At 55.1% G+C, this 11438-nt stretch overlaps 2 protein-coding genes across 6 annotated transcripts in view; one reads left to right on the top strand and one right to left on the bottom strand.

The window, feature by feature from the left end:
* Positions 1-8886, top strand: part of HOOK2 (hook microtubule-tethering protein 2) — a 10943-nt gene extending 2057 nt beyond the window's left edge. For 2 of the 5 annotated variants that reach the window (XM_014529462.1, XM_014529464.1), the window contains 19 exons: positions 8-140; positions 223-290; positions 644-706; positions 1001-1081; positions 1174-1334; positions 1419-1559; positions 2718-2919; positions 3709-3819; positions 3923-4010; positions 4631-4700; positions 5345-5482; positions 5554-5641; positions 5734-5739; positions 5838-5872; positions 7619-7701; positions 7781-7884; positions 8104-8214; positions 8283-8354; positions 8435-8886. In XM_014529462.1, coding sequence (XP_014384948.1) covers positions 8-140; positions 223-290; positions 644-706; positions 1001-1081; positions 1174-1334; positions 1419-1559; positions 2718-2919; positions 3709-3819; positions 3923-4010; positions 4631-4700; positions 5345-5482; positions 5554-5641; positions 5734-5739; positions 5838-5872; positions 7619-7701; positions 7781-7884; positions 8104-8214; positions 8283-8354; positions 8435-8584 — 1905 coding nt within the window. In that variant the 3' untranslated portion in view covers positions 8585-8886. Of the gene's footprint in view, positions 1-7; positions 141-200; positions 291-643; positions 707-1000; positions 1082-1173; positions 1335-1418; positions 1560-2717; positions 2920-3708; positions 3820-3922; positions 4011-4630; positions 4701-5344; positions 5483-5553; positions 5642-5733; positions 5740-5837; positions 5873-7618; positions 7702-7780; positions 7885-8103; positions 8215-8282; positions 8355-8434 lie in introns of those variants that run through there. The other 3 variants (XM_014529463.1, XM_014529465.1, XM_005881558.2) reach the window with 3 other exon arrangements.
* A 1888-nt stretch (positions 8887-10774) lies between these two features.
* The window catches only part of BEST2 (bestrophin 2), a 6249-nt gene continuing 5585 nt past the window's right edge, over positions 10775-11438 (bottom strand). The window contains 1 exon segment of the mRNA XM_014529424.1: positions 10775-11428. Coding sequence (XP_014384910.1) covers positions 11212-11428 — 217 coding nt within the window. The 3' untranslated portion in view covers positions 10775-11211.

Raw genomic sequence — 11438 nt, 5'->3', positions numbered from 1 at the left:
TCCTCAGGTCCTAGGACATCCCATTCTGGAGCAGCACCTCCCAGATGTGAGCCTCATTGGCCAGTTCTCAGACCCTGGAGAGCTCGGCAAGCTGCTTCAGCTGGTGCTGGGCTGTGCCATCAGTTGCGAGAAAAAGCAGGGTATGGGGGTTAGGGGGTCCCTGGGGGGAAACCCGAGGAAATCCTCCTCCCCAATCTCAGTCTCCTCAACCTTGACCCCCAGAGCACATCCAGAGAATTATGACGCTGGAGGAATCGGTTCAGCATGTGGTGATGGAAGCCATCCAGGAGGTAGGAGGGGGTGCCCAACATGGCAAGGAGCTGCAGGGGAGGGCACATCTCTGGGGCAGAGGCACGTGGCCGCAGGCTCTGCCCTGGTGAGGTCGGGCCTTTGCCTGGAACTCAGCTGGCCGGATTTCCCTGTCTCATATCTGCCAGCCCCTCCCAGCTCTAAGTCACAGTCAAAGGGCCAGTCTTCTCTGTGTGCTGGACCCTGGCAGGGGGGCAGCCTGTAGGGTGGGATTATAGGGAGAAATGGCTTTGGGGACAGGAGGATGGAGAGGTTCTCAGGATGGATCATGGAGGCCTTGGAGGCTGCCCTCAGAGGGCCCAGCTCATCTCAGCGCCACCCCATTTCCCTCCAGCTCATGATCAAAGACACCCCTGATGCCCTGTCACAGGAGACATATGGGAACTTTGACAGCCAGGTAAGGGGTGGGGCACCTGGTTAGGGTACCAACCCCATTACTGATTCTCTGAGCTGCCTGAGTAGGAGGGGCTTGTGTTTGAGCCTGGAAACCACCCCCATCCCTCAGGGGCCTAGCCTCTTTTCCTGGATACCCAGGATTCCCAAACAACCTTGCTCCAGGATCCTGAGGTCCCAGCTTTCTCCTAGATCCTGAGGGTTTCTTGAATCCCTCCTCTCTGCCCCTAGAGATCCCAGCCTCCTTCCCCCAGTCTCCTCCCCTCCATTCCTGAGTTCCTTGCCGCCCCCCTATCAGTCCCGCAGGTACTACTTCCTGAGTGAGGAGGCTGATGAGGGGGACGAGCTGCGGCAGCGCTGTCTGGACCTGGAGCGGCAGGTGGGGCTGAGGTGGGGACAGGTGCTTCTAGGGCAGGGTTATCTTGCATAGCCCCCTTCTCAGCTCTAGCTCACTGCGCCCGCTGCCCACAGCTGGTGCTCCTGTCAGAGGAGAAGCAGAGCCTGGCGCAGGAGAACGCGGTGCTGCGGCAGCGGGTGGGCCAGCCAGAGGGTGAGGTCGCCATGGGCCTCACTGCCAAGAAGCTGCTGCTGCTACAGTCCCAGCTGGAGCAGCTGCAGGAAGAGAACTTCAGGTGTGGGCTGCTGGGGTTGGGGCCAGGCAGGTCAGGGGGTTGGGTGGGTGCAGTCCCCTCACATGCCCACCCCCACCCCCCCAGGCTGGAGAGCAGCAGGGAGGATGATCATCTGCGGTGTGTGGAGCTGGAGCGGGAGGTCACTGAGCTACAGCAGCGGAACCAGGCCCTGACCAGCCTGGCCCAGGAGGCGCAGGCCCTGAAGGATGAGATGGATGAACTGCGGTGAGTGGTGGGTCTCTGGGTCCCCACCACACACCCGCATTGCCAGAGTGCTCCTCTGATGCCACAGGATCTCTGTAACCCTGAAATGCCCAGTAGACCCCCATAATGCCCTCTAGACTCCATGCCATCCTAAACCCCACTGCACTGTTCTGGACTCTGCCACGTCCTCTGGATATCACCAAGCCCCCTGGAGCCATGGTGTCTCCCAGGACCCACCCAGGGTCCCCCTGTTATCCGATGTGGTATCACCCAGACCTCATAGCATCCCTGTGATCACAGCAAGCCCAAGCCCCCCACAGTGCACCCCATTTCCCACTACCTCATTCTGGGTCTTATCTCATTTTTTTAGAAAGAGAGAGAAAGAACATCAAAACATCAGTGTTTGTTCTTCTGCTCATTCATGCTTTCACTGGTTGTCCTGACCGGGGATCAAACCCGAAACCTTGGCGCATCAGGACGATGCTCTAACTGAGCGATCTGGCCAGGGTTCCCCAGCCCATGCCTCGGGATCCATGGTGCCCTCCAGGACCCCGCAGTGCAGCAATCTTGCCATCCCTTGTAATTCCCATTGTGCCCCCCATGACACGACTCTACGTGACTCCACAGTACCCTGGCAACCCCTTTGTGCTTAGTGGGCCCCCACAGCACTCACCCCCTCCCTCGACCTCACTGTGCCTTCTGTAACCTCAAAGGGCTCCCCCGGGGCCCCACTTCTGTAATGTTAAAGTAAGTTCAAGGACCTCATAGTTCTCTGGCCCCAAAGCTCTCCCATGGCCCCACCATCGCCCCTGCACCCACCGTGCTCACATCAACCCCTCAGTCACCTCATGACTCCAAAGTGTCCTTGGGGCTCCTCCATCCCTCTGGGCCCCCATAGTTTTCCCTGTAACCCCACAGCCATTCTGTGTCCCCACCACGGTGCCACCACTGAGCATCCCTGATTATGACCCTGGTTAGCATTGACACTTAGGCTCCCTTTATGCCCCCTAACAACCCCCAACAGCACCAGGCCCAGGCTGACCGTGATCTTCAAGACCCACCATCTCTAACTCAGATGCCCCCAGGCCGACACGATCCCTTCTGCCTTGAGGGCGTTGCGTCCAAGCTAAACCCTGACTTCAGATCCCAGCCACCTCTCCCACTTGCCCCCTCCCCCAGACAGTCCTCGGAGCGTGCTGGGCAGCTAGAGGCCACGCTGAGCAGCTGCCGGAGCCGCCTGGGAGAGCTCAGGGAGCTGCGGAGGCAGGTGCGGCAGCTGGAGGAGCGTAACGCTGGCCACGCAGAGCGCACGCGGCAGCTGGAGGAGGAGTTGCGCAGGGCTGGCTCTCTGCGCGCCCAGCTGGAGGCGCAACGGCTACAGGTGCAGCAGGGGCTGGGGTGCCTGGGAGCCTGTACCTGAATCTGAGCCCTCCTGGCTCACTCCCTTCACTTTGGGGACCCTCACATGGTGCTGAGCCCCTTAGAGATGAGTGGCCTCTATTGTTTATATATATGGTCACGCCCTTTAGGCAGGCCAGCTGCTCTCTAGGTTTTGGGCCTTGCTCCTTATTTTAAGCTCAGCCCCTCCAATTCTTTGAGGCTGGGTCCTCTGGCCCTGCCCCTTCACCTTAACACCTTAAAAAAATTTTGTTTTTAAAAATTTCAGAGAGGAAGGGAGAGGGAGAGATAGAAACATCAATGATGAAAGAGAATCATTGATTGGCTGCCTCCTGCATGTCCCCACTGGGGATGGAGCTCGCAACCCAGGCATGTGCTCTGACTGGGAATCAAACTGTGGCCTCCTGGTTCATAGGTTGACACTCAACCACTGAGCCACGCCGGGCACCTTTTTTTTTTTTAATCCTCACCCGAGGACATTTTTTCCATTACTTTTCAGAGATAGTGGGAGGGAGGAAGGGAAGAGGGGAGAGAAACATCGATGTGAGAGAGACACATCGACCGATTGCCTCTTGCACATGCCCCAACGGGAGGCAGGGAGCAAATCGCAACCCACTTATGTGCCCTTGACCAGGAGTTAAACCTGAGCCCCTTCAGTGCTGGGCCGATGCTCTAACCACTGAGCAACCAGCCAGGGCCCTGCCCCTTTACCTTGAACTCAGTCCCTGCCCCTCTTCCCACTCTGCCATCCTTACACCTCCCCTCTGTTCAGGTTCAGGAATTGCAGAGCCAACAGCAGGAGGAGGCCATGAAGGCTGAAAAATGGCTATTTGAGTGTCGCAATCTGGAGGAAAAGTATGAGTCGGTAACAAAGGAGAAAGAGGTGAGGCTGAGGTCCTACCACACAAACCCCCCCCCCCCCCGTCCATCATGGGGTAGCCCACCCGAGTGGGCCTCAAGTGGTGTCTTGCACCCCTTCCCTCCAGCGGCTGTTGGCTGAGCGGGACTCACTGCGGGAGGCCAATGAGGAGCTGCGCTGTGCTCAGCTGCAGCCTCGGGGACCGAGCCAGGCTGGTGAGTTTGGGGCCCATCCCGGGATCCTGGGAGTATGTGTGGCCTGGGGTGCTATTAGGCAGGCAGAAAAGGCAGTGCCTCAGGGCTTGTCTAGGCTGGGAGCAGAACTCGGTCCTGCTGGAGGGACACTAGAGGGGCAGGCGATAGGCCAACAGAAGGCGGGAGCTGTCCTCCTGAGCTCAGGGTGGGCCAGGCATCACGGCTCCTTGCCAGGCTGGAGGTAATGGTGGGGGCTTATGTCAAGCCAGGCTTTTGTCTGCACTTGAGCCCTCAAAGATGGTTCTTGGCCCCAGCTGGTTTGGGTCGGTGGATAGAGCATTGGCCTGTGGACCGAAAGGTCCCCGGTTTGATTCTGGTCAAGGACACGTATCTCGGTTGCAGGCTCCTCCCAGGCTCGGGCCCTGGTTGGGGCTCATGCAGGAGGCAACCAATCCAATCGATATGTTTCTCTCACATCAATATTTCTCTCTGTCTTTCCCTCTCTCTTTCACTCTCTAAAAACTAATGGGAAAATGTCCTCGAGTGAGGATTAAAAAAAAAAGATGATTCTTGGACAGAGGATCTTAGGGATGGGAGTGGAGGCCGTGCAGCTACCTGAAAACGTTTCTCACATTCTCCAGACCCCTCGCTGGATCCCACCTCACCGGCTGTGGAAAACCTGGCAGCAGAGATCCTACCTGCCGAGCTCAGGTATCCTGGGGTCACTCAGAACTCTGGCCACACCCTGGCCTGCCAGTGCCCACCCTCAGCCCCGTCCCCAGTGCAAGCACCTGCCATAACCCAGCCAGCTCAGTTCCCAAGTCCTACCTGGACTCCTAGGCCCACCCACTCCTAATTCTGCTCTTACCTTTCGGGGGCTCTAGCCCTATCGGCGGCTTGCCTCTCCAGGGTCCATCCTCAGTGCACAAAGCAGGTCCAACCCATCTGGCTCCACTGGCCACACAAAAATCCTGTGCCCCAGCCCTGCCCATATTGGGTTCTGCTCCCAGGGCACAGCCCTGTCCTCAGTGTAGCTCCTGCTAATTCAGTGCCCTGTGCCCTGCCCAGATGGGCTCTCCCATCGCAGCTCTTTCCATTCCTGCGTCTTCCTTCCTCACAGCCCCTTCCCTACGTGTTCAAACCAGTTCCTGTAGCCCCTCCCTCGCCCGGCATCGCCCCTAGGCCCAGCTCCTAGGCCGGCCCACTTTGGTCCCCAGAGCTCCACTCAGAATACCTAGGCCTGCCCTAGGGTCTGGCTGGGCTCCTCCCAGGGCCCTGTCCCTTCCCTGGTCCCCTCCGCCAGCTGCGGGGTGACTGGTCCCAGCAGCGTTCACTCCCTGGGGTCTGGTCCGCAGGGAGACGCTCCTGCAGCTTCAGGGAGAGAACAGGCGCCTGTGCCAGCAGGAGGCGGCCGACCGGGAGCGGCAGGAGGAGCTGCAGCGCCACCTGGAGGAGGCCAACCGTGCGCGCCACCAGCTGGAGACGCAGCACCGGTGAGCGCGGTGGAGGGCGGGGAGGCGGTGGAGACCTGCGGCCAGGCACTGAGCGGCCACCTACCCCGCAGGCTGAACCAGCAGCAGCTACTGGATCTGCGGGTCCAGGTGGAGGACCTGCAGAAGGCACTGAAGGAGCAGGGGGGCAAGAGCGAGGACGTGAGTGCCCACCTCCTTCCTGCCTGGCCCTCCCTCCCGTCCCCTAATAACCCTCTTTTCTTTCCCCACCTGCTGCCCGGTGCCCCACGCAGTCCATTGTAAGTACCATGGGCCCCGGGGTGACACCTCTGTCCTCACCCCAGAAAAGGCTTGGGACCTCTGGACCCCACTGACCCCACCCTCTTCTCTTCCCTAGCCCGCCCTCCTGAAGAGGAAGCTGGAGGAGCATCTGTGAGTCCCAGAGGGATGGCTCTCCTAGTGGTGGGGAGGCTGGGGCAAAGGTGTGGTGGGTGGGAGGTGTCATGGAGAGTCCTCTGTGAGGCGAACCAGTCAGCAGAAATACAGACTGAAAGTTCGGATCTAGTGGGGCCTTCAAGGCCACGGGAAGCAGTAAAGACTGTTTTGGGGAGCAGTGGAGAAACCACAGAGAATTTCATCAAAGTCTCTCTTTGCTGAAAGCGATAGTCATCTTTTACTTTTTACATTATTAAAAAAACTATTTTAAATAGTGATCACATTTATAATTTAAAAACCAAAATGTATACCTCCAGTGTCCCCTCCTCCCCCCACTACCCCCACCCTGACTCATTTTCCACCCTATGCTACCCCCATTCCTATTAGTTTATTATGGAAATCCCTCCAGAGGATTTTTTCCTTTTCTTTTTTCAGTTACAGTTTGCATTCAATATTATTTTGTATTCGTTTCAGGTGTACAGCCTAGTGGTTAGACAATTATTTATTTTATAAAGTGTTTTCCCCTCAAGGCTTTTTAAAGCAAATACAAACAAATATGAATATTGATTTTAATTTTCTGCCCTTATTTACACAAAGGTGGTATAATATGTGCTAGTCTGTACTTGCTTTTCCTATTTAAGATGACAGAGAAATTTCTCCAAATAAATCATCATTATCTTTTATAAATATAGCAGCCTGGTCCTGGCCAGGTGGCTCAGTTGGTTGGAGTGTCATCCTGTGCACCAAAAGGTTTCGGGTTCAATTCCTGGTCAGGGCATGTATGGGAGGCAACCAATCGATATTTCTCTCTTCTCTCTCCCCTTCCTCTCTCTAAACTCAACAAACACATCCTTGGATGAGGATAAATATATATATATACAGCGGCCTGTGTCAGCTGGGTTTCCATGGGGAACCTAGGCCTTACTGAAAACGATTTGGGTGGTGGCTTTCTCAGTTCTGACCAAGGATGGAATGTAGCTGAGGCTCACGCCGAGCACAGAAAAAGTTATTTCCTTACAGAGGCTGGATACTTGGAGGCATTAGAGCTTAATGCTCCTATAAAATTCTGGGCCAGAAGGGCTGGTCTGTAGCATTTTCTGTGAAGATCCTAGTGTATTTAACTTGTTCTTTCTAGGTATTTACAATTTCAAACAAGGCAACCCAGTGTAAAACCTTGCATATGCATTGTTTCACCTGTGTGCAAATATATCACAAAAGTGGAACTGGTGACTCAGAGGGCACATGTCTTTGTAATTTTAGTAGATGTAACTATTAGGTGTTATACTATGTTTCACGTTCAATGCACAATAACAGTGTCACCTCCAGGGAGTGTTATTAAGTCTTTTGTGTTTTGCCACTGGTGGCAAAGGGCACTAAACCTAGGCACAACTTGTAGTTTGCATTTCCTTTTGTTACAAGAGATCTGCATTCTAGAAAGATCACTGGCTGTTGGGTGGGGCATGGAACTGAGGAGCTGAGAGTAGAACAATCCCTCCAGAGGGTAGTGGTGGCTGGATCAGAATGTGAGCTGTGAAATAGAAGTGGACAGAGGGGGGCTGGTCTAAGGGCCACCTGACTAGGGGTCTGGAGGGTTGTGGTTCTGGTGGCAGAGGAGGCAGTGGGGCCAGAGCACACAGCCGCTGTGCTTGGGAGGCAGGCGGAGAGGCCTCTGTAGCCGGGCAGGGACACTTCCAGCTGGGAATGCCTCGGTTGCCACCACCGCTGCTCGTCCCCTGCCCACAGGCAGAAGCTGCATGAAGCGGATCTGGAGCTGCAGCGGAAGCGCGAGTACATCGAGGAGCTGGAGCCACCCAGCGACGGCAGCAGTGAGCTGTGCTCCACAGCCGGGTGGGTGGGGGGGACCTGAGCTTGGCGTGCACCTGAGGGGCCACTTTGTTCCGCCAGCAGACCGGCGAATCGAGGAGCTTCAGGACAGCCTGCAGAAGAAGGACGCAGACTTGCGGGCCATGGAGGAGCGGTACCGCCGCTATGTGGACAAGGCACGCACGGTGAGGATGTTGAGTGACCTCCTGTCCAGCCTGCTGCCTCCTGCTGGGTCACGCCTCCCGCAGTTTGCACAGCTCTGCCCCCACCCCCATCCCTGTCATACCCCGTTATGTCACAGACTTTTACATCATCGCCATGAGTTGTCACACTCAACACACTCCACTGTGTCAAACAACCTGTGAAGCCAAGGTCACCTTGGCTGTATCTTTCCCAACCCCTAGGTCATACAGACCCTGGAACCAAAGCAGCGGCCACCTGGGGGGATGCTTCCGGAACTCCATACCTTGAGGACACAGCTCCGGGAGCGGGAAGTCCGAATCCGACACCTGGAGGTGGGTGCCCTCATCCCTCCTCACTGCCCCCAGCATATCCAGGCCCTTGACTCTTGCATCCTTGGCAGATGGACTTTGAGAAGAATCGAAGTCAGCGGGAGCAGGAAGAAAAGTTGCTCATCAGTGCCTGGTATAATATGGTGAGTGCACCAGCACCAGCGCTGGAGTGTCAGGGGCCTCCCCTGGGCTCATCTAATGCCAACCACACCCCTCTCTCCAGGGCATGGCCTTACAGCAGCGAGCAGGGGAAGAGCGGGCGCCTGCACATGCTCAGTCATTCCTGGCACAGCAGCGGCTGGCTACCAATGCTCGCCGTGGACCCCTGGGACGCCTAGCATACTTGAACATGCGCCCCGCTGACAAGCATTGATGGACCTCAGGATCCTGCCCACCTGCCCAGCCAGTCAGGGCTTAATCCTAGATCCCCCCAACTCCCCCAGGGCTCAGCATCATGCCTGGGTCAGCTGCTTGAGAGCCTTGAGGTCATGACCTGTGCCTTTTGTTCTCCCTGGTGAGACAAGCTACAGGACAGGGCGGGAGGCAGGTACGGGTCTGTTCTTTTTAGCAATGTGATTCTTACCCTTAATATTCTTCCTGAGGCTAATGAGCTGCCAGGATGGAGAGAGTGATTTTATATTTGAGAAGAAAAATAATAAAGATTTTCAATCTGCCCTGGCTGGACTCTGGGCACTGAGGTGGGGGAGAGAATATGGGTCCAGGACTCAGACCACTGCTTTTTAAGAAAGGCCTGGCTTGTGGTCTTACTAAAGTGTGAATGACTGATAGTACCCGGTGAGAGGTGAGAGTCATATTTGCGTTTGTGTAACTGTGCATGTGTGGTGGGTTTTAAAGAAGCTTCAGACAAAAATCCCTGCCTTATGAAGCCATTATTTCCAATGAAGGGAGACAGACAATAAAGGAAATAGATAAAATTTTATGTGAGAAGTGCAATAGAGAAAAATAAAGCAGACAGAAGTGATGGGGATGCAGGAGGTAGACTGTGATTAAAAATTTTTTTATAAGTATTTATTTGAGCCCTAGCGGGTTTGGCTCAGTGGATAGAGTGTCAGCCTGCAGATGGAAGGATCCAGGGTTCCATTTCAGTCTAGGGCACATACCTTGGTGGCAGGTTCCCTGGTCCTGGTTGGGATGCATGCAGGAGGCAACCAATCGATGTGTCTCTCACATCGATGTTTCTCTCTATCTCTCCCTCTCCCTTCCACACTGTAAAAATCAATGGAAAAATATCCTTGGGTGAGGATTAACAACAATAGCAAAAGTAATAATAATTTATTGGAGCCAAATTGACAGCATGATGGGGAGCAAGATCTCAAATGCTCCAGGAAGTGGGGATTTGTAATAAAAGGCCAGCAAAAGAAGTCAAGCCAAGGAATTGATATAATTTAAGCAGAGACGTGAAGGCGAGTAAGGAAGGGGCCATGTAGGTATCTGGGGAAGAGCAATCCAGCCAGAGGGAGCACCATGTCAAAGGCCCTGAGATGAGACCTTGCTGGGTGGGTTAGAGGGATAGTGTGGAGTGAGTGAGGGGAAGGGAGGAGACAAGGGCAGGGAGGTTGCTCAGGGCCTTGTGAGCTGCGGAGAGGACTTGAGCTTTTATCCTAAGTGCGGTGGGAGTCATGGAAGCGTGTTATCTAATTTGGAAATAGATAAAATGGTCTCAAAATCGTCGTCGTCCTCTCCAAAGGGGTTGATGAGCTGCTCTGCCACCTGAGTGGGGAGAAGGGAGGTAAGCGGAGACCTGAGAGCCCCTGCCCGCCCCACTCCCGGAGCCCAGGCTCAGGGCCCCAGCCACCTTGAGCCAGCCGGCATAGAAGAAGAACTGCAGCAGAGTGAAGACGGGCACAAACAGGTCAAGGTTGTGGTCTTTGTAGTCCTGTTCATAGGCTCCCCTTGGCTGCTGTGGGAGGAACTGACGGGGGGGTTAAGGCCAGAGCTGGGAGACTAGGGTGGAGGTCACTAGTCCAGCTGGGTGGGTGCATAACAGAGGTGGGTGCCCTAGAGGAAGGAGAAATGGTTGGAATCTGGATACAGTTTGAAGACCAAGCCAATGAGATTTGCTGCTGGGTTAGTGTGGAGGAGGGTAAGAGATGACTCCAGCTTTTAGCTCATCATCTGGACGGACAGAGCCGACAGAGAGAGGTTGGGGAGCCAAAGGGGACTGGTTCTGGGACCTGTTATGTCCGAGGTGCCTGAGAGATCCCTACATGGAGACATTGGGAAGACAGTTGGATCTATGGGTCTAGAGACGGGAGGGATCCTGTGTGGACATCTAAATACAGAGTCATCAGCAGATGATTGAATTAAGACCAGAAGCACTAAAAGGGTATGTGAGAATTCAGGGACTTGGCGTGGAAAGGTTGCTTGTAGAATCATGAATCAAGGCTGGCAGCAGGAAGCTGTAGTCCTGGGACTGTGGCTGGTACATGAATGAATGAGTACAGTTGTGTGCACTGATGCGGCCATTTCAGAGAGCAGACTTTGGAAAGAAGTGGGCAGGGCATCATGAAATAACCTGGAAAATTACTAAAATCAGACTTAGCATAATGTGTGGCAGGAGAAGTCAGACTAACAGCATTTGAGTAGAAACCATTTTATTGAGCACCTATTATGTACAAACACCTTAAAGCTGTTATTTCATTCCCATCCTCACAACTCAAAGAGGTAGGCACTCCTATCTCCATTTTAAGGAAACAATAAAGGCAGGACACACATAGGGCCCTTCCAGGCAGTGGCGGGAGGGAGAGTAGAGCTGGTAGGAAGAATGAGCTGCTCTAAGCTGGAAAAATCCCTTTGCCCTTAGCCCAGGGCCGGCCCACAGGAGACACAGGCCAGACATGAAGACAGGAGCAGGGGTAGCGGGAACTGGTCCAAAGCCGGCGGATGAAATTCACGAGGAGCTTATGCGGACCCAGATGTCGGCGTGGGTGCGGTGTGGGTCTTGATTCCTTGTTCTTGGGGATCTTGGGCCCAAGGGCCTCAAGCTAGATTCTCCTCTTCCTCGCCAATGGGGCTGGGCAGCCAGGGCGGAGCCGGCCCTCTGGGTGCGGGCATGGACACTCTGGTGAAGGGCTCAGCGTCCAGCCCGGGGGCTGGCGGCTCTGGCCCCGTGTGGGGCTCGGGTTCCGGCTCTCGAAGTCCGGAGTCCAACAGTAGGTCCCCACAGTCACCCTCCGGGGCTACGCCATCGAGGACGCTGGTGCCCG

The sequence above is a fragment of the Myotis brandtii genome, unplaced genomic scaffold, assembly GCF_000412655.1.
Source record: "Myotis brandtii unplaced genomic scaffold, ASM41265v1 scaffold680, whole genome shotgun sequence".
Lineage (NCBI taxonomy): Eukaryota > Metazoa > Chordata > Mammalia > Chiroptera > Vespertilionidae > Myotis > Myotis brandtii.
The sequence above is the reverse complement of the archived record's forward strand: the minus strand, read 5'-3'. Positions and strand labels throughout refer to the sequence as shown.